Source organism: Anomalospiza imberbis, chromosome 2, assembly GCF_031753505.1.
Source record: "Anomalospiza imberbis isolate Cuckoo-Finch-1a 21T00152 chromosome 2, ASM3175350v1, whole genome shotgun sequence".
NCBI lineage: Eukaryota > Metazoa > Chordata > Aves > Passeriformes > Viduidae > Anomalospiza > Anomalospiza imberbis.
The window spans coordinates 39,706,837-39,728,135 of record NC_089682.1 but is presented as its reverse complement, the minus strand read 5'-3'; the positions used below and the strand labels follow the sequence as shown (position 1 = coordinate 39,728,135).

The 21,299-nt window shown below is 37.4% G+C and overlaps 1 protein-coding gene across 21 annotated transcripts in view; it reads left to right on the top strand.

The window, feature by feature from the left end:
• Positions 1-21,299, top strand: part of ROBO2 (roundabout guidance receptor 2) — a 1,029,216-nt gene that overhangs the window by 941,995 nt on the left and 65,922 nt on the right. For all 21 annotated transcript variants that reach the window (XM_068180595.1, XM_068180605.1, XM_068180593.1 and 18 more), the window contains 5 exons: positions 334-500; positions 4,267-4,388; positions 10,943-11,174; positions 16,816-16,940; positions 19,754-19,925. In XM_068180595.1, the coding sequence (XP_068036696.1) occupies positions 334-500; positions 4,267-4,388; positions 10,943-11,174; positions 16,816-16,940; positions 19,754-19,925 (818 nt within the window). The remainder of the gene's footprint in view (positions 1-333; positions 501-4,266; positions 4,389-10,942; positions 11,175-16,815; positions 16,941-19,753; positions 19,926-21,299) is intronic.

Sequence of the window (21,299 nt, the reverse complement as noted above, 5' to 3'; positions counted from 1 at the left end):
AGCAGTATAGACAATTATTCTTTCAAGAGAACTTTCCTTTGTTCAAGAGTAGCCTGTTTATCATTCAAATTTACTTTACAGCTTCCTACCTTTTCCTTTTGCAGGTATTTTAGAGAAGTAGCAAAACGTTTTATTGCAAAGAGAAATATTTTTGACAGCTGCATTATGATTTTTAGCCGGTCTCGAGGAGCTAACTGAAAAAAATATTTTTCATTTCACCCCGCTTTTACCACCTTTTTTTACTCTTAGAGTCAATCCGGGGTTACAAGGTCCTTTCACATCTTTATTTTTCTCTTATATTGGTTTATAATCTTCCACATGTTCTTGTTGCAGTCAGTCTGTGAGCAACAGCTGGCAAACGGTGGCCAACCACGTGAAGAGCACCCTGTACACTGTGAGAGGCCTGCGCCCCAACACCATCTACCTGTTCATGGTCAGAGCCATCAACCCGCAGGGCCTGAGCGACCCCAGCCCCATGTCAGATCCTGTCCGAACCCAAGGTGAGGTGCAGTGTCAAGTTTCATGTGCTTGAGCTAAAATAGAGAGAATGAGCTGTGGCTTCACCAATAGGTCGGTCTGGCCATTTGGCTTTAGCACACTCAGTGAAGGAATTGTGATTTGAGCTTCACCAGTAAAGATGAGAGCAGTCCAATGTTTGCTGCATTAAGGTTACGTCCTTAATCCTTCATACAGTGTAGGCCTTTAGGTTTGCAATTCACTTAGACTCGATTTGCCCTTGATTACTACTGAAAGCAATGTGAGCTACCCAAGCTTTTCTGAAAAGCACTCTGAACACTCTCCTCTCCTCAGTATCTTTCCTCCCCATGTCCTTTCTTCCTCTCCACTAGTAGGGATATACTATAATAGCAAGTGTTTATAACAGGCAAGACACTGTGTTTAGAATTATGTTTAATCAAAAGAAATGCACAACACGTGTTGATTAATCTGAGCCAACATTTAGGCAGAGAATTCACGTAAATTAAGGCATCTGCATGCTAAGAATATATAGAAGTTATTCTGAGAAAGGTATGGACCTTCTATTTATATACCTATATTTCTGAATTCTTTGTATCAGTCCATGCATAAACCAAGAGAGAGGGCTGAAGTGAAATCACTCATTTGTAGGGTACTGATAGGATTGCTAACTGTGATCCTCCATTGCTACTGAATCAGCTGCTGAAGTCTGTTCACTTTGCATCAAGCTCTAACTGAATATAACTGTCACAAACAGATTTCCCTTCACAGCATGGATTTTTTTTTTTTTTGTTTTGACAAGACATTACTTGAATGCTTAATTCAAGAGTGTAGTTCTATGTTAAACATGTCATAATACAGAAATTCATAATTCTTTGGAATCATAATTTTTCTAATCCAAAGTAATAGTCACAGGTAATTTAAAATTAAATCTTCTGTCTCTGTTTATTGTTATTCAGAGACTTCTGTCTCTGAAGATCTGAAGGTGCCCATGGAGGGCACATGCTGAGTCAGTCTCCAGCATATGTGTTGTAAGTTGTTTGGGTCCTTTGCTGGATGGAAAGAGATAAACAAGAGTAGAGTGGCATTTCTTTATTACATAACCATCCAACCTCCCTTATCCCAGCCTAGCCCTGAATAAATCTGTCCTGAGTATTTATGCCCTCAAAATAGTAATTATGGCTGGAAGAGGAAAAACAGAGCTGCCTTCTCAAAAGCTGGAGAAGTGAGTTGTGCAGGGATTTCATGGCCTGATTATCCATGGAGTATCACAAGTTTACATCTTTCTTATTTTCCCGTTATTATAGGATGACTCATGCTTTTCATTGCAACAGCCTTTTAGTCTGCATAACTTATCACCTAGCTAAAAAAAAAAAAACAACTTTGTTTGGCATTTGAGTGTCAAGTATAGACTTTTTATCTGACATACTGACAAGCAATTTGATTTCAGTAAAAACATGTCTTTTAATTAGCTACAGCATGTGTTGCAGCTTCCATTTCCAGAAGCTGTTTAGCAGTCAAGCACACTGAGACATGTACAGGATTTATAGCTTCTTTGCAAGCCTGCAGTTTAATAGAATTAAATCATAAAATCAATTGAAAATTAACATAATGTTTTGATGTGATTTCTAATTATGCCTGAATTCAATTCAGGCTCACAGTAGAAGCTGACACACGGTGGAAAGCCTATTCACAGTGGCCATGGAGAAATAAAAAGCAGCTATAGCAGTGCTATAAAATAATAACTTGCAACAGGTAGCTTTCATAGCTGAACATTTAATGTCCTGGTATTCGGTACAGCAAATACAACTAATAAGATTTAATGTAAATTTTCACCAATGAACTGCAAGTAGATAATCAAAAGGTTTATCTTATATGACTTATGTGAAATAAGGACAGAGAGTCCTTATTTCTAATGAAGAAATTGATTTCTTGTTGGATTATTAATAGATGAAACCATATACTAAGAAAACTCTTCCAAAAAACTATATATATTTTTATCCATGAAATCTAAGTAATAATAAATAATAGTATGTTCACTGATAGATGAAAAAAGAGGTGTTAGAGAAAATATCTAACCAATTAAATTGTGATCAGGATGTAGCTTCTTGCACCAGTTTTGCCTGAGTCATGATTCTATTATTCCAATACTTAATACTTAGAGATAGATCCACTGCTTTTCCACCAGGAGCCTCCTAGACATGTGAAAATGACATTACACTGGGAGCATCACACATATTTTCAAGTGTACCTACCAGAAAACTGAATTCCACATGTACATCTAGGCATTCACTTCTTACTGTTATCAGTCCATGTTATTCTGTTGCTTCTGGACATATGTGCCATGAAAACGATGAAATGCTGTTCATACAAACTACTTTGTGGAAATGTCTTTTCCTCTGAGGGAATACACAGGTACTTTGTTGGCTGCATGCCACAGCATAATTTAACCTAAAATGTAGCCATGGATAACTGTAGGTTTATTGTAGCAACAATCATAGCCTTTTGTGGATAGAAGCATAAATGATGATCCTTTAGACCAGTCTGAGTTGCAGTTTTATTTTATAATATCTCTGTTTCTTGTCTGCTTCAAATAAACATAATTTGCTAGATAACCACCTTTACTGACTCTCATATTTGGATTATATTCCCTTTGGAGATCCATGGAGCCATTTTAATTTGGATATCAATAGAAGCCTGTGGCAATATTGTTTATTGGTGGCTCAGAATACATAACAATCCAGAATTAGGAATGTGAATCATTGATCATGAAAAACTACTTACTTTGAAGATCTGGGGATATATGGTTAAAGTTCTTCTACTTAAAGGTTTCATTTTTAAGACAACTATTATTTTTTTAAAATAGCATTTAGAAGATAAAAAGAAATTATGCCTGTTCCCATATCTAAGTCCATCAGAAAGGGAAAAAACTCTTACATATGTATCTTTTTCACAAGGACATGATGTTGATCCAAAAAATGAGGATCTGTCTTTGACTATTGAATCCTAAGGGAAGACCAAGCAGAATTCAGAGATGCCTAGACAGGCATGACCATAATTTGTCAGTCCTTTTTTGAATATCTCTAAAATCGGATTTTGACTATAAGAAACAATTCTCCCACACACTTTAAAGGGCATATCATTTGAAGAGAAAATTTTTGTGGTAGATTGTTTTTGTTGGCCTTTTACTAGATAAGGATCAATTTGCCTTCCTAAATTAAATCTTTTTTTTTTTTTTCATGTTTGCACTAGATTTCATTAGCTGTGTCTGTTAAGGGAAAATTTGCTTTGCAGGGGAAAATGCTATTTTTAGTATTTTGTTTCTTGTGTGCATGGCATGTGGGGAGAGGAAGCTTAGTGAAAGTTTGGAAGCATATAATGACTTAATGTCATGTATGCTCTAGCAGAATAAAAAAACACTGTTCATTTTCTTCAATTATACTAACCAATTTGGTTCCAGACATCTGTGCAGCATTATTATTATCTGAGTACTTTGGAACTAGTGAACATTGCATCTCTCTCATCATTTACCCGAGCTGAGAAAACTTTGCCATCTAGTCAGAATACGCCTTTAATCTTATTTATATTTCATTATTTCCTAAGTGGCTAAAGGTGGATGGTTTGTTTGCATTATTTGATATTTGTCTGGGTTTCAACCTTAGTGCTGTATTTTCTTAAAAACAGTGCTATAGAGGATTTTCAAGTCAGGTCATCAGGCTACTCAGTAGATTTTATTGATGCCGTATGTAGCTCTTCTCATTAAAGTGATGCTTTCATATGTGTGCCTGGCAGATATCAGCCCCCCAGCACAAGGTGTGGATCACAGGCAAGTCCAGAAAGAGCTGGGAGATGTCATTGTACGGCTGCACAATCCTGTTGTGCTGACACCCACGACAGTGCAAGTCACCTGGACGGTAAAGCTTCTGCTGTTGTTACCTTAACAGTAATTTCAGTCTGCCTATTTTGCCTATTTATCCCTTCAGTGTTTTACCACCCAGAAAAGATCCAGTCTTGATCCCAGTGTGAGTGCTCCGACAATCTAACATACAGCAGTGTGTGTATGTATATATATTTGTGTGTGTGTATATATGTATATATATATATATATATAAATATGACAATGAAACAGTCATTTTCTCTTTCAAGTCAGGCAGGTTCAATGTCTTCAGTCTTCTGCTTGAAGCAAGGTAGCTATCTGACTAGAAAAGCATTATAAAAATGAGTATGTTTGAAGGATAATTGATGTGTGGATTCATTACGCTGCATGTCAAGAAATAACCAAAGTTAAATATCAACAGGAAATTGCTGTGTGAAAAAGTACTTTCTGCTTCAAGTCATAGTGACTTCTGACAATACCCTATTATTTAGTGACCCGAACTTCAAAAATATCTTTCCTACAGAGCACTTGTAGTGAAGTCAGAAGCACATGGTGCTAGTGCCTGACACACTGTCATCTGGTTTGCCAGCACAAGCCTTACCCACAATCAGTGGATATCCTTTCATTAGAGAAGACCAGAGTCTTTGGGCAGTGCTTAACAGCATTTCTATTTGAGGGGTCAAACTGCTGGGTAGGATTTCTAATATAGTGTTTGGCTTTCAAATTGTTCTGTTTCCCTTCCTGAAGCTTGATGGAAAGGACTTGTAAGAGTAGGAGAGAATTCCCAGGGCACTGCACACAAGGAAAGAGTGCTTTGCTGTTGGGGCATCTGCCCAGAGGAAGAAGAGCCACGAGTGGAAGAGTGAGAGAAAAACTGCCCTGCACAATATCAAAACAGTTGCATTCTGTGGGATGAATTCTGCTAAGGGGGCATTCACAACGCTCAGGGTTTTTCTTCTGCATGTCATATTGCTGAGAGCTTAATGTGTGCAGGGGATTACACAAGAGGAGATAAGAAGTGTGGTGATAGATTGTGTATTATAAGGATTACTGTTGTTTTTGCACAACACAGCCATTATTATGAGGGCTTATGCACCATCCTTCTTCTGACAGATTTCAGTGGTCAGGGTACAGATTAGAATAAATACAGAAAACCACAATTTTTTCTTCTGTGGAAGATTATTTAGAGTATGTGTCACTGCATTTTGCCATCAATGATGTCAACACGCAGCTTGGCTTTCTTAAAATTATGCATGTTTCATCTGCAATTCCTCCAGAACAGGCTGACTAACCTTTGTGGCAAACCCTTTTGCCCAAGCAGATGGATCAGTAGTAGAAAATTTGCATGTTAGCAGAGAGTAATTGTAAACCTGGATCACATCCATGTGGTGCTCCTTCAAGTCCTTTTTTGGGTGTGGCATCTATCAGAAATACAGATTCATAGGCTGGCCCTTGCCTTAGCATATACTGCAAAAGGAAGCTCCAATATAAATAGAATTCAGTTTTATACCACGTAACCAATGTCATTATATTTCAATTATATATATATATATATGTGTGTGTGTGTGTGTGTGTGTATATGGATATATATGTGTATGTATGCATGTTTATGTATATGCATTTGTGTGTGTGTATGTATGTGTGTGATATATATTCCTTTAAAAGAATTTCCTGGTGCCCCTACTGAACAATGAGTGAAGAAATGGAAAGGCAAAGACAAATTGTCAGAAATGCTATGGTACCAGCTTATTGGGAAGATCCCTCAAAGCAGTGACCTTGTGCCACCTGACAAGCACAGAGACCTCTGTAGAGACATTTTGGAATTGCCCAGGGGAAGAAAGACACAAAGAAAGATCTCTGAAGCAGCTAATTAGAAACTACCCAGCAACCAGAACAAAAACAATTAATTAACCATAGTCTCTAGGAAAAAAACCCACTCTATCCAGAGAATAAAGTCCACACTATTAACATAAAATGTATAGATAGTATAGCTATCATACAAAAGGACAGAAGTGCCATGAGAGTCATAAAACTCTTTGTGTTGTCTTTATGCAGTTCAAAGGGTGAATGCCAAGGAACGTCCTTGGTTACTGACTTTCTGGCACCCTGACTCACAGCAAATTAACACCACTTTCTCCTCTCCTTTATGAGATTGTTTTGGTTTTGCTTTCTCTTTATTTTTTTCAAATTTGAGTTTAAATTTTCAGAAATAGTTCCCTGTGTCTGTGTTGCAATTTTAAAATATGCACATACATACATACACATATTTTGAAAGAACGTCAGGCTTAAAATGTCAATGTTAAAAAATAAGAGGAATGTCAAAAGTTAAGTTTTCATTGCCACTTAAATTTATTCCTCTTGTGTATAGATATTAAAATATAACTGTAATTATATGGTCACATAGAGGATCTCTTCTTCATGGAGCTATTAAACACTTCTTTTTATCTTCTTTATTCTCTGTGTGGTGCCAGGTCTTATTAAATTCATACCATTGAAACCTTGCATTGAATAAAAATTATTATTTTGTCTCACATGCTTGCTTATCTGTCATGCTCTCAACCGTAACATTTGTGTGCTTCACAAATAATACTGAATTTAACATCACAATGATAAAAATGTGTCATTATCCTAACTTTACACACAGAGGGGTGAGGTGCAGAGATAGTTATTGCTGATGAGACTTGTGGCGGCAGATATGCCCACTGTTATCAAATGGCTAATTTTAAGCCTTGAACATGATTTATTTTTACTTTTATTAAAACATTTCACATTGCAAGAGCATATTCTGTACTCCAAGAGCTTTTTTAGCTGACCTCAGCTATGGGTCAGCACTTCTAGCCTCAGTGGGCATTAAACTGAAAGTTTCATTAGTGACCAAATATGAAATGTTCCCCGGCATTATAAAGAAGCCCTGTGGCACAAGCAGGAATAAAAAAATCAGTTCTTCAACATGGCAAAAGAATTGCTGCTTTGAAATCCTTACTGCCTTTTTGAAGGCTACCAGGCAGAAGGATAATTTATTTACCTCTTTTTTTTTAATTTGATGTAGATTTTAAATGAATGTACTTCACTGGAAGCTTCAGGAGTCAAGTCCTTTAGGCAGTCTTCCAGATTATGATCACCATTTGCCTTGTTCCTGTAGGATACATAAATGCTAGTGCAGTTTGAATTTCCAGAGACTCCTGTGAGTCCGTGCCAGGGAGCTCAGCACAGCATGCAAGCTACTCTGCCTAGCTGGAGAATTGCTGTGTGTATTGCTGTGGGAGCAGAGGATTTCTTAGGATATTTTGGGATAGAAATTTGCATGCTACAGAGCATATTGCAAAATGCATTTAGGGTGCAGATTAGCAGGTTTACTTGAAAGGAGCTTATATGTGGAGCATAAGCTGCATTATGAGTGTCTTGCCATTGTTTTAACAACCTAATAGCCATTGAACCCGTCTGGTGTTCAGCTGTGGAATGTGCAGGGAAAATGAGCTTCCTGTTCTGCAGAAATGGTTTTGTAGTTGCCTCCTGCACCATGGACTCATAAAAGGGGGTGAAAAGGAGTACACAGGACCAATTCTGCAGGTACATAATTTTTGGTCAGTGCTAAGCACCACCTACCCAGGATCTTTAGAGGAGCATCTGCATGTTCTGCTGTGTCCTTTGAGGGAGCAAGTGTGTCTTTATATCATCAACCGTTGCAGATCTTTTGAGCTGATATCACCCACTAGAAATATTCTCTGATCCCAGTATCCAACACAGAGAATTCCTGCAATTGCTGAAATAACGCTGAGTAATTTTTGTAAGGAAGTGACAGCCATTTACATTCTTTATCTTTTCATCAATCCAGAGTGCATGTTTCTGCAGCTCTGCTTATGTGTGAATGTGTGCCAAACTTGGAGTTGCAGAGCTGAATTAATGTCTTTAATCATATAAAGGTATTTTTAGTAGTCTGCTCATGGCGTGACACATCATTACCACAGAAATGGAGCAAATTGTGAAATCACAGTCACTTTTATTATATGACTGTGTAACTGTAGATAGACATACACATATTTATGCACATATGTGTGCATGTATACGTGAAATATACCTGTCCTAACTCTCACAAATATTTCTGGTTAATCCATGTAATTATCCAAAAGTAACTTTTTATTAATTTGGAAACTCTGAACAAAATTTAAAAATCCACCTTTCTCAGTAAGTAAACTGCCCTCTGAGTGGTTTCCCAACAGGACCTTACAGAAGGCCCTGCTCATAAAGACTAGCATTAATTGGACATGAGAGATAGCTTTGTAATCTTTTCCTTGATATTGAATGTGACTGGATGTTTATAGAAAACATTAAAAATGTATAATATTTTCTTTTGTCAGTACCCTCCCAGACTCTGAATGATGAAGTCACTGTCAATAATCTGCTATTTGGGCAGATCACTCTGCCCTCTTGTAATCAAGCTACTAATTGAAAGCTCTGTGAAACTCAAGCAAGCCCCAAATCAAGCTAGTTTATAGCCCCCATAAATGTGACAGCCTTGTGAAACATATGATATCAAAAATAAACAAATCATATTGTTTAGTCTTTCATTTTAAGATCTTAGAGGTCTGGGAGGAAAAGATGTGTATGGACAATTTGTCTGGAAGTAGATGCAAAACTATGAGGGACTGAAAATTCATATTCTTTAGATATTACCTAGGGGTGCAGCTCTTCTCAGTGAGCTGGGGGTGGATTTGTGTTTGTGCTGTGCTGTACAAAACACTTTCCATACTGGTGGTAGCAACACAATGCTACTGTTCAGTGAAAACAATTCTGAATTTTCAGTTTTCTCCACTAGGCAGCAGTCAGTAGAGCTTAAAAATAGAGAAAAGACAAAATGGAAAGTTTTAACAAAGTTATGCCATCTTTCAGTGTAGCTTCTAACTAAGAAGTAAAGCAAGAATCAAACTCAGTGTTTGATTATTAAACATCATAACTTTATATTGTAACTTAGGTTAAAAATCTCTATTGCAAAGTGAATAAAAGCATTATTTTTGCTGAATTTTCTATTAAATGTGAGGTTCATAAAGTCTTTATATCCATAAAACATTTATTTAATCAAAGTCAAACATGAATAAAAACAGTTTACTCTGATTTACAGACTCCGTTCATCTGGAAACAGCTGCTTAATGTTCTTCTTAAAAACACAGCTTGATTCTTTCAGTATTAACAAGCTATTATTGTGAGTTATATCCCTCTTTCAGTGCATAAATTCACTTAAAGTGAATGCAGAGAAGTTTATAAAATGCAAGCTTAATGTTGTTGTAACATATGTTGCAAGGTTTTTAACAGTGACAGTTTTGATGAAAGACATTTCTGCCTTGCTTTCATAAATAAAGCTTTCTTCTTGCTTGCCTTGCTTTTTAATGTCTCAGAATCTGTGTCCCCTCTGAATGCCTCAATAAACTGTAACAAGATTATAGGAGGAGCATAATAGAACGTGGTTTGTGTTTTCAGCCTTAAATTCATTTATTCTTAAGAGAAGTCAAACAAATGTTTCTCTAATTCTGGAATATCTTTGAGCAGGCAAATTGACAAGAACATAAGAAATACCCTACTTGTTGAGTCTAAGTTATAACTCAGAATTACCAAACAGCCTGCTGTATGGTCTTGTTATTTGTGCAGCACTTTCTTTGCTCCTTATTTGGCAGCTACAGAAGCAGGTTGGTTTTGGTTTACTTTTAGCAGTCAAATTGGTTTTGGATTTTTTGCTGTTTTTTTCCAGGAAAAATTTGTGCAAGGATCATAATGCCTTGATTTTTGGTTTTTTTTTTGGAAGATAAATAGATGCATGCAACCTCTCCAAGATAAAACACATACAAAGCTTTTCTTCAAATAAAAATCCTATTTATAGCATAAAATTGTTAAACTTGCCTGGTCCAATCTTGAATTCTGCTTGCCTAGCAACAAATAAAATATAAACCAAAACCAACATTCCATCTCCATCTGATGGCCTGAGAGCATCACACCCCCAGTATGCAAAGGGGCTGCTCAGGCTGTGAGCACAAGAAACAGCACATGTCTTTGGAGGTTGTTTTCTCTGCATCTGTCTTGTGTTTATTTTAATTTGCTGTGCATTTCATGAGCTGTGAGCCAAGTAATGGACTAATTGTAAGCAAGTAGGGTATCTTCAAAGACTTGTCTTTTTCTGAAATAATTTGTTTTTCTTTTCTTCTCCTATTTCAGCACATCAGTAGCCAAGATGTGCTTAATAAGTTTACATGCAGCAAGCCTTATGCCAAAGTTTTCTTTTCATGATTTATTGCAGGGGTGGGGGCCTTGTTTTATGTTTTAAGGTCGTATTTGTCATGATATATAGAGCTGGAGAAAGCAAAACAGAAAGAAATATTCTATAACCAGTAATGTGAGACAAATACTCTTTTGTAGACAATTAATCAACAGTGACTTACAAGTTAGTTAGATTGTTAAATTCAGCATCATAACTGTGAATTTTTTGATGAGGGCAGAATTATTCTAGGCAACTGCTTGTATTATTTTTACACAGTGGTTTGTTGTTTGTTTGTTAGTTTAGTTTAACATGTTTATTGCCGTATTCTTCATTGCCACTGCTAGGTGGACCGCCAGTCCCAGTTTATCCAGGGCTACCGCGTCCTGTATCGCCAGACCTCGGGCCTGCCTGCCCCAGCCGTGTGGCAGAACCTGGAGGTCAAAGTCCCCACCGAGCGCAGCGCTGTCCTCGTTGACCTGAAAAAGGGGGTCACTTACGAAATCAAGGTTCGCCCTTACTTCAATGAGTTCCAAGGGATGGACAGCGAATCCAAGTCTGCTCGTACCACAGAGGAAGGTTGGTAAAAGGGGCACAAAAGCAACGAGCCTTCATAGCTGACACTGGAGGTTATTCTGTGTGTGCATATGTTCATCTCTATTTCCTCCACGTGATTTCTGTTTCTTACACACTGAGTTGACATTAAAATTTGATATAATGTTCAGCTTTGTGCTGTAAATATCCCCTGAGAAGGCGCTGTACTGGTCTTATATTCTAGCTGACACATCCTTCTAATGTACAGGTGGCTTTTGCTCTTCCAAAAAGTGTGCACTGCAGCCCTTCTTTTGTAACCACCGCTGTTGCAATAAAAGACTTTGGTCTGCACTTTGAAAATAAAATAAATGCAAGCTCTCACAGATGAGTGTTTGATACTAAGCACATCTTTCTGAATGGGTAATAACGTAGATGAACAGTTGGCCAGGAAACGAGGAGTAGTGAAGGACATATATTTAACTAGTCCAGAGAAACTCCAGTCTCAAGGGCACACCACTTCACAGTTTCTGTTAGCACAGTGTTCATGAAATTGCCCTGTTCAGTACTGCAGAGGATTCCCCTGAGCACCTTTGAAGCCTCTCTGAAACAGTCACGATTCAGACAGAGGGAACAGTTTATACTTCTGAAATGCTCTAGCTTTTATATCTATAGCATATAGCCTTGTATATAGTTGTGCTAAAGCATGTGCACTCCAGGGCTGCTGGGTTTTTTTTTGAAAAGTAAAGACACTGGGGTAAGATGTAAGTAATTTTAATCATTTGCTCTTAGAAACCCACCTTTCTACCTATGTAATGCAGTCTTTGCCTGGAGAATCTCTCCTGTAAAAGTAGGATGGTCATAACAGTGAGGGTTCATCTTCTCTCTATGTCACAGATTTTTTTTTTTTTTTTTTTTTTTTTTTTTTTTAAAGCAAGAGAAAGACATACTGGTGAAGTTTTAAGATGTTCATATGGTTTCAATGGGTTTCGAGTGCACTTTTTCCTTCCTATTGAAAGTGCATCTTAATCATTTACAGTAGCCTCCTGAGGTTTAATTTAGTGCTGATTACCAAGTACTCTTTAATTCTAGAACAGACTTGCTTATTACTCACTTTTCTCTTTGATTTGTTATGATTATTAGCCAACATGTAAGTAAAACTGAAGATAACTTGCACTTTATGGAGGAGGAAATTCAGTGTCCTGCAACATGTAGAAGAGTGTGCAGGAAGGCAGTTTTCAAGTCTGATTTGGAATTTGGGATTTTATGGTCCCCAGTTCTTTGTTCAAATTATAAAGCCTATATCAGTTGGTGAAGAATATGTTTGTGGCACTCTGAACAAAGGTTTTTTTAATAAAAAAGAAAAATTTAAAAATATTTCTACAGGTGAATTTTCTTTTCTGGGGTTAAAATGTGGGATTTTGTCCTCTCACTAGCAGATTTTCCTCTGGTCCAATTTCAATTGACTTTTAGTGTTTATTTAGCTCATCTAACTATTTCTTGCTAAAGGTAAATTAAGAACTACTGAAAAAGAGAGAAGGTTTTATACCACCTGTCTATTTCTATAAAATACTTGAGGAATGACATTCTCTTTTATAAACCTTTGCTCCCAGCAGAGCCTGTCAGGTAATTTCCTACCATAAAGGACACTTTGTTCATGTGGAATAGATTTCCATATAGTGAAGATTTAAAAAAAAAAAAAAAAAATTCCTGCCTGCAGATATGTATACCTCACAGCCTAGGATCTGCTTTGTAGATTAATATAACCTTCAAGGAGTCTGTTTACAAGTATCTCCTCTCAAAAAACGTCAGCATAGGACCCGTAATATTATCACCAGAAAAATGTCAGCTCCTGTAAAAAAATTCTTCCTCTTCCTTGGGTGATAAAATTAGGTACTTCCATGAGAAAATTAAGACATCCAGTAGATGCAATTTTACCCATGTTTCCTTTATTTCCTCATATTGTCTCTGTAATTATATTGGTATTCATATATTTCAAAAATAGTATCAACTAAATGTTTAATGACAGTGGTTTCCTCCTCTTCCACTGAAGAAAGATGGCAGTCTGTTTAAAGGTGTTGTGTTGTCTGTGATTCCATTTCAAAAATGAGCTTTTTTTAGACCTGACTTTTAAAAAATGCCAGCTATATTATTTTTAGAAAATAATTTGGAAAAGTGATACGAGTGTTGGAATTTTTTTTGAAATATCAAAGCAAATATCCCTGATAAAGGCAAAGTATGACCGAAAGGTAGTGGCAGCTTTCTGCTGGATTGGATTTTACATGCAATGTTACATCTGAGGCCTACCTCTAAAAATCAATTTTGCTGCAGTTAGACTTTTCCTCTCGATCAGACATTTGTTACAGTTCAGTATCCATCCATCTCCTGCCTCTTTGGCCTTGTGAAGGTAACAAATGGAATTCTGTTTGGCTGCATCTGGAAAAGATGAGCAGCGATTTGGGTTCTTTCATATCTGTAAGAAGAAGCTCAGCAGTGGAATAATTGACCTGTCAAGAAGCAGGCAAGGTGTTCTCCACAAGCCAGCAGCAGGGGAAATGAGAAAACGGTTTTAAAAATGTTATTTTTCAATGTGATCTGTTTAATAACTGCAGTGTCAGATGAGTGGCTTAATTTATATCACGGTGCCAGCTTACGGAGTGATATTATCAGAGGGAGGAAGCTGAACTGGTACATGCAAACGTGTACATGCATACTATGGGAGCTAAATCAAAGATTTTATTTTTTAATTTTCACTATTTCTTTCATTCTTTCTCTAGAGACAGATTTTTTTTTTCTCAGTTGCATCCACTGTTAAATCTCCTTTGGAATAACATTGTGGAATAGTACCTGTCCTGCACCTTGTTTGTCACCACAAAAATATGACAGCAATGGAGGTCTCCTTAGTTTTTATCAGCGGCTCTCTGTCAGTATCTCCTCACCTTAATGGAGCTCTCAAAACGATATTTTCACAGCTGCATTCATTAGCTGTAATTTAAATTTTGCTTCAGATTTATCCTGTGTCCTCAAAAAACCTCAAAAACACCAACACACACAGGCAGAATATTAACTAGAATGATCATGCAGCTAAATGAAAAGACAAATGAATACAGTGTGGGTTATTTTTTAATTTTAGAGTATGCTGTTCATTTTACATTTCTTTTGCATTCACAGTCCCCTCTCCCCCCAAGTATGCATATATAGGTCGTTGTATTTCTGAATGACCTTTTTGTTTCAGTAAGAAAAGTAAATATGTTAGAGCGAGTTGTTCCATTGTACTTAAAACCAAAAATGAGTTATGCAGTGTTAAGCTTTGCCATTTTTATGATTATTATTTTCACGTAAAATATTCTAATTAATATCACACACACACATTTATTCACAGTTTTATTGTTATTGAATAACTTGAAGACTTTTAAAATGCTAATTTTTACTGTGTGGCAAATTATTTCACTTGCCATAAAATACACAATGCAACTATTTATTTCACCAATTTTATGCTTTGCACAATTGCAAGGAGTAGCCCAAGGCCACCTTTCCATGCTTCACTTGAGCTGGCTAAGAGTCAAATTGTTCACAATACAGCTCCATGTCTCCCCTCCAGTTCACTGTTTCTCTGCACCAGGCAAGGTCACAAGGACTCTACCAAGCATTATTAGCTTTGCAGCTGAACCAGCATCTGAAAATGTAGTTGTCAAAATGTGAAACCTCCCAGGACTGTAATATGTGTTTCATTTTTCATCTAAAATATTTTTATTTCTGCTGTAATGTTGTATGGTTCCTTGTCCTCACCTCTGATACCCTAGTTTGAAGTTGTGTGATTCTTGCAGCAGAGCACTCCAATTTTTCAGGGTTATCAGGGTAAAGATTTGAGCTCAGTTCCATGAGCCTGTACCAGGTCAAGTGCTGAGGAGCTTCCAACATGGGAACACAGCCAGCCTCAAAGAAGAAAGAAGAAGTTTCTATTGTGGAGAACAATAGAAATATCTGAATTTACTCAGGAGGCTTGAACACTCTGATATCTGTAGCTGTGCTTATTTGTGTTAAACTTGCCAGAATTTAATACAAAGATACCAGGGGCTCTTGGCTTTTCTGAGAAGCATGGTCCAAGGATGGGCATGGATATCTGTTAAAGATAGGACTAGAGTTCTGTTGCCATAAAGTTTAGCAGTGAAGAAGTCACTCTGACCAGGGGCTGGAGTCAGGGAACTTTGACACATGATGTGAGATGGCCCAAACCATGTTGTTATCTAGGTTTGAAGTTGGAGCAGGAGAGTGATAAATATTTTCTTTTCTGGTATGATGTCTACTATAAGTTTTCAAAAGCAACTTTCATATTTCAGATTAAGTGTTTTAAGATCAGATTAAAAGCAGTGAAAAATACGTGGAAGAAAAATTCCATAAGTATTTATTAAACACAAAGACACCTCCCTAGAACAGAAGGTGTCCAAGCAACAGCCTCCTGTGAACTGGAAAATTGTCCGGGAGAGGTGTCATTCCATGCTTGCTTTATTAGTTCACACTTTTTTGGCCTCTTTCTATTAGTTTTGTTGAAGACTGGGTAGATGGACTGGGAGAGATGGAATAAATAAATTCTAGGACCAGTTCCAAGCAGCTGCTATCTGTCAGCTTTTCCCCCCAGGGACTATACCTTAATGTAATACAGTCAACCTCGGAGGCCTAGCTTGCCACTGTGGTGGAGTTTCAACCCTTGCCTGGGAGCAAGGGAAGGCTGAGGGGGGCTGCAAGAAGTTTTAGGTGGCTGAGCAGGGCCATATTGACAGTCCTCTGCCCTGGCAGCCACAGCCATGCTAGGAAAGCCCAGGATGGATATAGGAGATGCTCACAGAGGAGACCTTTCCATAGCAGAGCTCCTGCACCACTTCCCTGGGCCAACAGAAGCACCCTACTGCTGGTGTAGCTGCAAGAGGGGCTTTGCCAGCATAGCTCTGGTCACTAATAACTATGATTTTTAATTTTTTTTCAAGCTTCTAGACAAAAAGCAGGGCTGGCAAGCAGTTGTTTTGTAGAATTGGCCTCGATGTGCAGTGACCAGCCAAACAGCTGTGAATGGTTGAACTGAACATGACTCTGAAGGGAAAGCAATTTGCCTAGGGGCAGAAAAGGACAGAAGTATATATGTGACCTAACTTAGCACCTGCTCTATTCACTGGTTTTTGATGTAAAGCCATGAACATTTTAAGCCTTTTCCAGTTCTATGTTTAAACCTGGTATTGTCTTCTGGAGAGCAAACAAAAAAGGGTCAATAAGTGTTGGCTGCTCACATCATTATTAGACCATGTAAATATGGAAGAACCAAAACAGTTCTCAGGCCAGGTGAAGCAACCTCACATGGGACCTAGTTGATATATCCATAGTTATTCATGCATATTGTGGAAAACAAAGGCAAATATGAGAACAGTTCCAATGCAAACTTAAGAAATGCCAAATATAAATAAATGAGGGGTGATTTGTGTTGATTCTCCATTGCCACAAATTCCACATTGTCATTCAGCCCTATTCTTCTCTTCGAAAGGGCATTTTTCAACATTGTCAGTGCCTGACAAAAGTACATGCCTTGGACTGTGAGTTTTCTGTACTGTCTTCTTGTTCTTGCACTGCTTCAGCAGAATCCATGCCCTAGCAAATGGATTAATGCCTTGCTTCTGTTTGCTCCCTCTCCTTGGTGTAGCTCCAAGTGCTCCTCCTCAGTCTGTCACTGTCCTGACAGTTGGAAATCACAACAGCACAAGCATCAGCATCTCCTGGGATCCTCCCCCTCCAGATCACCAAAATGGAGTCATCCAGGAGTACAAGGTACACACGATGTCTGATAGGAGGGTTGTGTGTTTAGGGAAACAGCCTGCTTGAATTACAGAACAATAGCACTGTTTATGGATTTAGATTCTGACAGCATTTACAGCTGCCCATATAATTATATAGAGAAAGAGGACTGACTGCTTATGGATTATTATTATTATTATTATTATTATTATTATTATTATTATTACTATTATTACTATTATTACTATACTACTGTTATATTAAGAAGTAAAGACACCATGAGATTGATATGAAAGAGAGCTGTCATTTCTGGCCAGTTTACAGTTCTTATCTTTCTAACTTTTCCCTGCTGTGGAACACGAAGAGGAGATATTTTTTGTAAGCGGCTTCTGCACTCCAAAGACAGGCAGTGAAGTCCCTATCTTGGAGTACCTTCAATCTATCAGCAAAGGCGTCAGGAAAGTGGCTTCTTATTTCCTCTGCAAAAATGCTAATCCTAAAACTTCAAGATCAAAGTCAAGGACTCTGGTTCTGGGAGAATTCAAGATTTCTTCCAAGTGCTAGCTCTGTCAAGCTTCAGAACGTGAAGTGCCAGGTTGTTAGCTATGAAAAACAGGTTGAACACAACTAGTATATCCGAAGTTTGCTACATGAGAGTTTCTTGCATTGGTTGTATTTTCTTCCTTTTTTTTTTTTGCTATAATGGCTCAAAATAGCCACTCTTCATACATTAAATTTTTGTAGTCTGTAATTTCAAACTAAGATCACTTTTGCACAAGGATATTTTCACAACATTAAAAAAATAACACTCTGTTATTCAGGTGGAGAAAATGATTGGGGGAGGTTCAGCCTTGTCACAGCATGGAGCACAGTTTGGTAAATTAACCTTGCTGTGGCTGGCCTATATACACCAAGTGTGAAATGTTTAATGAGATGGATCAGGGTAGCTTTCCTGACAGTCCCGCAAAGGGTGGAAGTGGTGACTGCAGCTTATTTCACATAAAAAGATTTTTTTCCCCCCTGCTGTATCTTGAGGGAACACAGCATGAAGAAGGGAGAAAGTGCTTGGCTTCTAAATCAGATAATGGTTCAACCTCTTCCAGCTTTTCACTTGGTCAGAGGGATGCAGTAAATGTTCACAATGTTTATATTTAGCATAACACTTCTTTTGTTTTGCTTTCAGTCAATATCAAGATTTATTAATCCCAGGGTTTTATTGATCCAGTTTTCATATCAATTAATAGTTATCCTTTGGCTTAATTAATCTTGATCCTGACTCCAGTATAAATCAATATAAACCATCCAGGGCTTATAGGCAAACAAGTAAAGCATACTCCTAAACCACAAAGCATGTAGATATGAAACAAAGTGGTCTGATGGCTAATAAAAGCCATGTTCCAGGTGAGTGCTCAGGTCTCTGGGCTGTGTATAAAACCAGCTGGAGTCACTACCTATTACAGCCCTCCAGTGTTAGATTAGGTAGCTGCCTGAGTAGTGAACTGGCTACAGTGATGGTGCAGAGAGTCTGGTATTTACTTGAGTTTAATAATGGTGCAGAGAGTCTGATATTTTACAGTATAAAATAATTGATGGAGTTCCATAGTGTGTTTTCTAACAAATTGAAAGTAGATTTGTTGATTCCACTTCAAACATCAGAATGCCTGTTAATTTATTCATTAATTAAATGCTTTTAATTAGTGGCATCTCATAGCTATTGTAACCTAAGACCAGGACTGACAAGGAGTGAAGGAATGAATGCAACAGTTACTCACCTTAATGCATTCTGGCTGGCAAATAGGATCACCTTAGGTTTAGGAAAACAAAATAATTTTTTTCCTCTTCAAATATTTCTCAGCATTTCACAGAAAAAAAATAAAAGGTATGGTAAAACACTGAGCAGGGTCAAAGTAAGTGTAAAGATATTATTGCTGTTTCTTAGATGCATTAGTTTGTCACTGAAGTGGTTCCACTAATAGTCTTTTCTTCTGCTGTTATTTTTATGTAAGTGTACCTGTTTATGCATTGATTTTCTTGTGTGGTAGTAGATGCTTTCTTTAGTAATACAGAAGCAGTATTTGCAGATAGAATTAACTGAAGAAACATGCCTAGAAGTTAGTTTTAAAACCTCTTTGGAGAAACCTATAAAAATGCAAAAGGGAGACATAACACTCTGAACTCATAGACTGTTCTCATCACAAAATGCTAGTTGTGATTATAGGGTGGATTTTCTGTTTAATTAGATAATATTTGAGTGAGAAATTGATGTCTGGATTCCTAAACAATGTAACTAATCACAAAGGCAGCAGTAAATGTGAGACTCTGCTTATTCCATTTCAGAAATTTCAAGTATCCCTCTTGTGCAATGAAAGGCAGTTGAAAAAAAAATTTTGGAAACTGTTTCTTCTTTAGTGCTTTAAGAGGTGTTTCAAACTGTGCTCATATCCTTTTGCTATTCAGCAGGAAATTTAGAAGGAAAAAATGTGGGATTTTTTTACACAAAAGGTTTGATAAACAAGATTTTGATTAATGTATAACACCTCTTTGCCACTTGGATGATCTGGTCTTTGCTTCTCAGAAGTGAAGCACAGAATTTGCACTCCATGGAGAGTCAGAATCCAGAGAGGTATTTGCAAGAAGTCTTTGCAGCTGGCTTGGTCCTGTGCTAATCTGGGATACCTTGCTGAGCTAAATCATCCCAATTTCAGCTATTCCTGGAGAGGAAGTAAGGTTGTCAAGAAGTCCCAAATGAAGTGATTGCCATGAAATACCTTGATATGTCATATCTATGCGCGATTGTGTGAGTGTGAAGAATTTCATCTATTTTAACACATCAACTTTTGTCCCAGATCTGGTGCCTAGGTAATGAGACTCGATTTCATATCAACAAAACAGTAGATGCAGCCATTCGGTCTGTAGTAATAGGTGGCCTATATCCAGGTATCCAGTACCGCGTGGAAGTTGCTGCAAGCACCAGTGCAGGTGTGGGAGTAAAAAGTGATCCACAACCCATAATAATTGGTAAGTTATTGTCTGTTCTGTTGTTTTGCCTGGGTTTTTTTGGGTTGTGGAGTTTTTTTGGTTTTTGTGGGTTTTTTTTTTTTTGTTTTTTTTTTTTTTTTGCTCAGACATGATTTCATACATCACTTCTAGAAGTGTAAAAATCTGTGAAGGAAAGGATGGCTAGAGCTGGTTAGTTAGCTTTTATTTCCCACTGTCTGATGATGTTTTCTTCCCTTACTGCAGAGTTCTTGCAGACAGCGAAGGGAAGTATGTTCCCAAGATATATGAAAAAATGCAGATTGCCTAGTGAAACTGATTTCATATTTTGGGGTTTTTTTAAAATTGATTTACCACTTCTGCAGGTTGGCAGATGTGTGGAGCCCGAGCTCCCTTTTCCTTTTGTTAAAATGGCTGGAATATTGCCTTCCTCATTCCACTGGTGCCTAAGGCATTATTTATCAGTTTTCTGAATGTCTAAAGTCAGTGTTTTTCAGGTATCCCAAGAAGACAAGCCTCCTCTGTCAAAGCAAAAGTTGTCTTTAGACCAATTAGAGAGCAAAGGTAGCATTATCATCCCAGCCTTTGAAATAGTTGAATCTTTGTAGTGGTCTCCATGCAGAACTAATTTCCGGATCTGGGGGAAACACAGATTTTATTTCTTCTTATGTTTTTACTCAGGAAATTTCTCCTGAGTATAAACTATAAAGATGGGAACAATATGGAAGACTACAAGTGATTATGTTTAGCAAACCTGAAATGAGCTGTGCAAAGCAGAACCTATTTTGAGTGCACAATACAGGAATTTTGTTGCCTTTATCTGTATGATCTAACTTAGTTATTACTTAATAGTCTTTATTTGTTTGTTTGGGGAACTTCTGTTGTTAATAAATATTTTCTTTCTAGAAAATGTTGTCAATACACTGTCCCAAACATGGATTAGTCTATTATGTGTAGACCCTTAGAAAAGGCTGTCCCACAAGCTTTGCTTAAATATTTACTGATATATAGGTTCTCCATTCATCAGAAGAGAAGCTAGGATACTTCAGCTTTGAAGTCTCACAGGAGATAGAAATACAAGAGTGAAAGTGAAGGTAGCACTTGGTTTAGAAAAGGCAGCCTCAGAAACACCAAAGAAAAGAGGCAAAAAAGATATCTAGAAGTGAAAACAAAAAATGGATTTTTGAAAATGCAAGAGACCCAGGACTTTTTTTTTTTTTTTTTTTTATTTCACTAGGGGGTCCATCAACTAGGCATGAAATGCACTGCACTTATTCCAGCAAAGCACAATAAGTGTATTGCATTTTAAATAGATGGGTAGCCTTGTGCTACCTAATGTGTTGTGAGTTATACTTGCACCAAAGTTCTTTGCTGGATGATTCCCAGAGTTCTTAG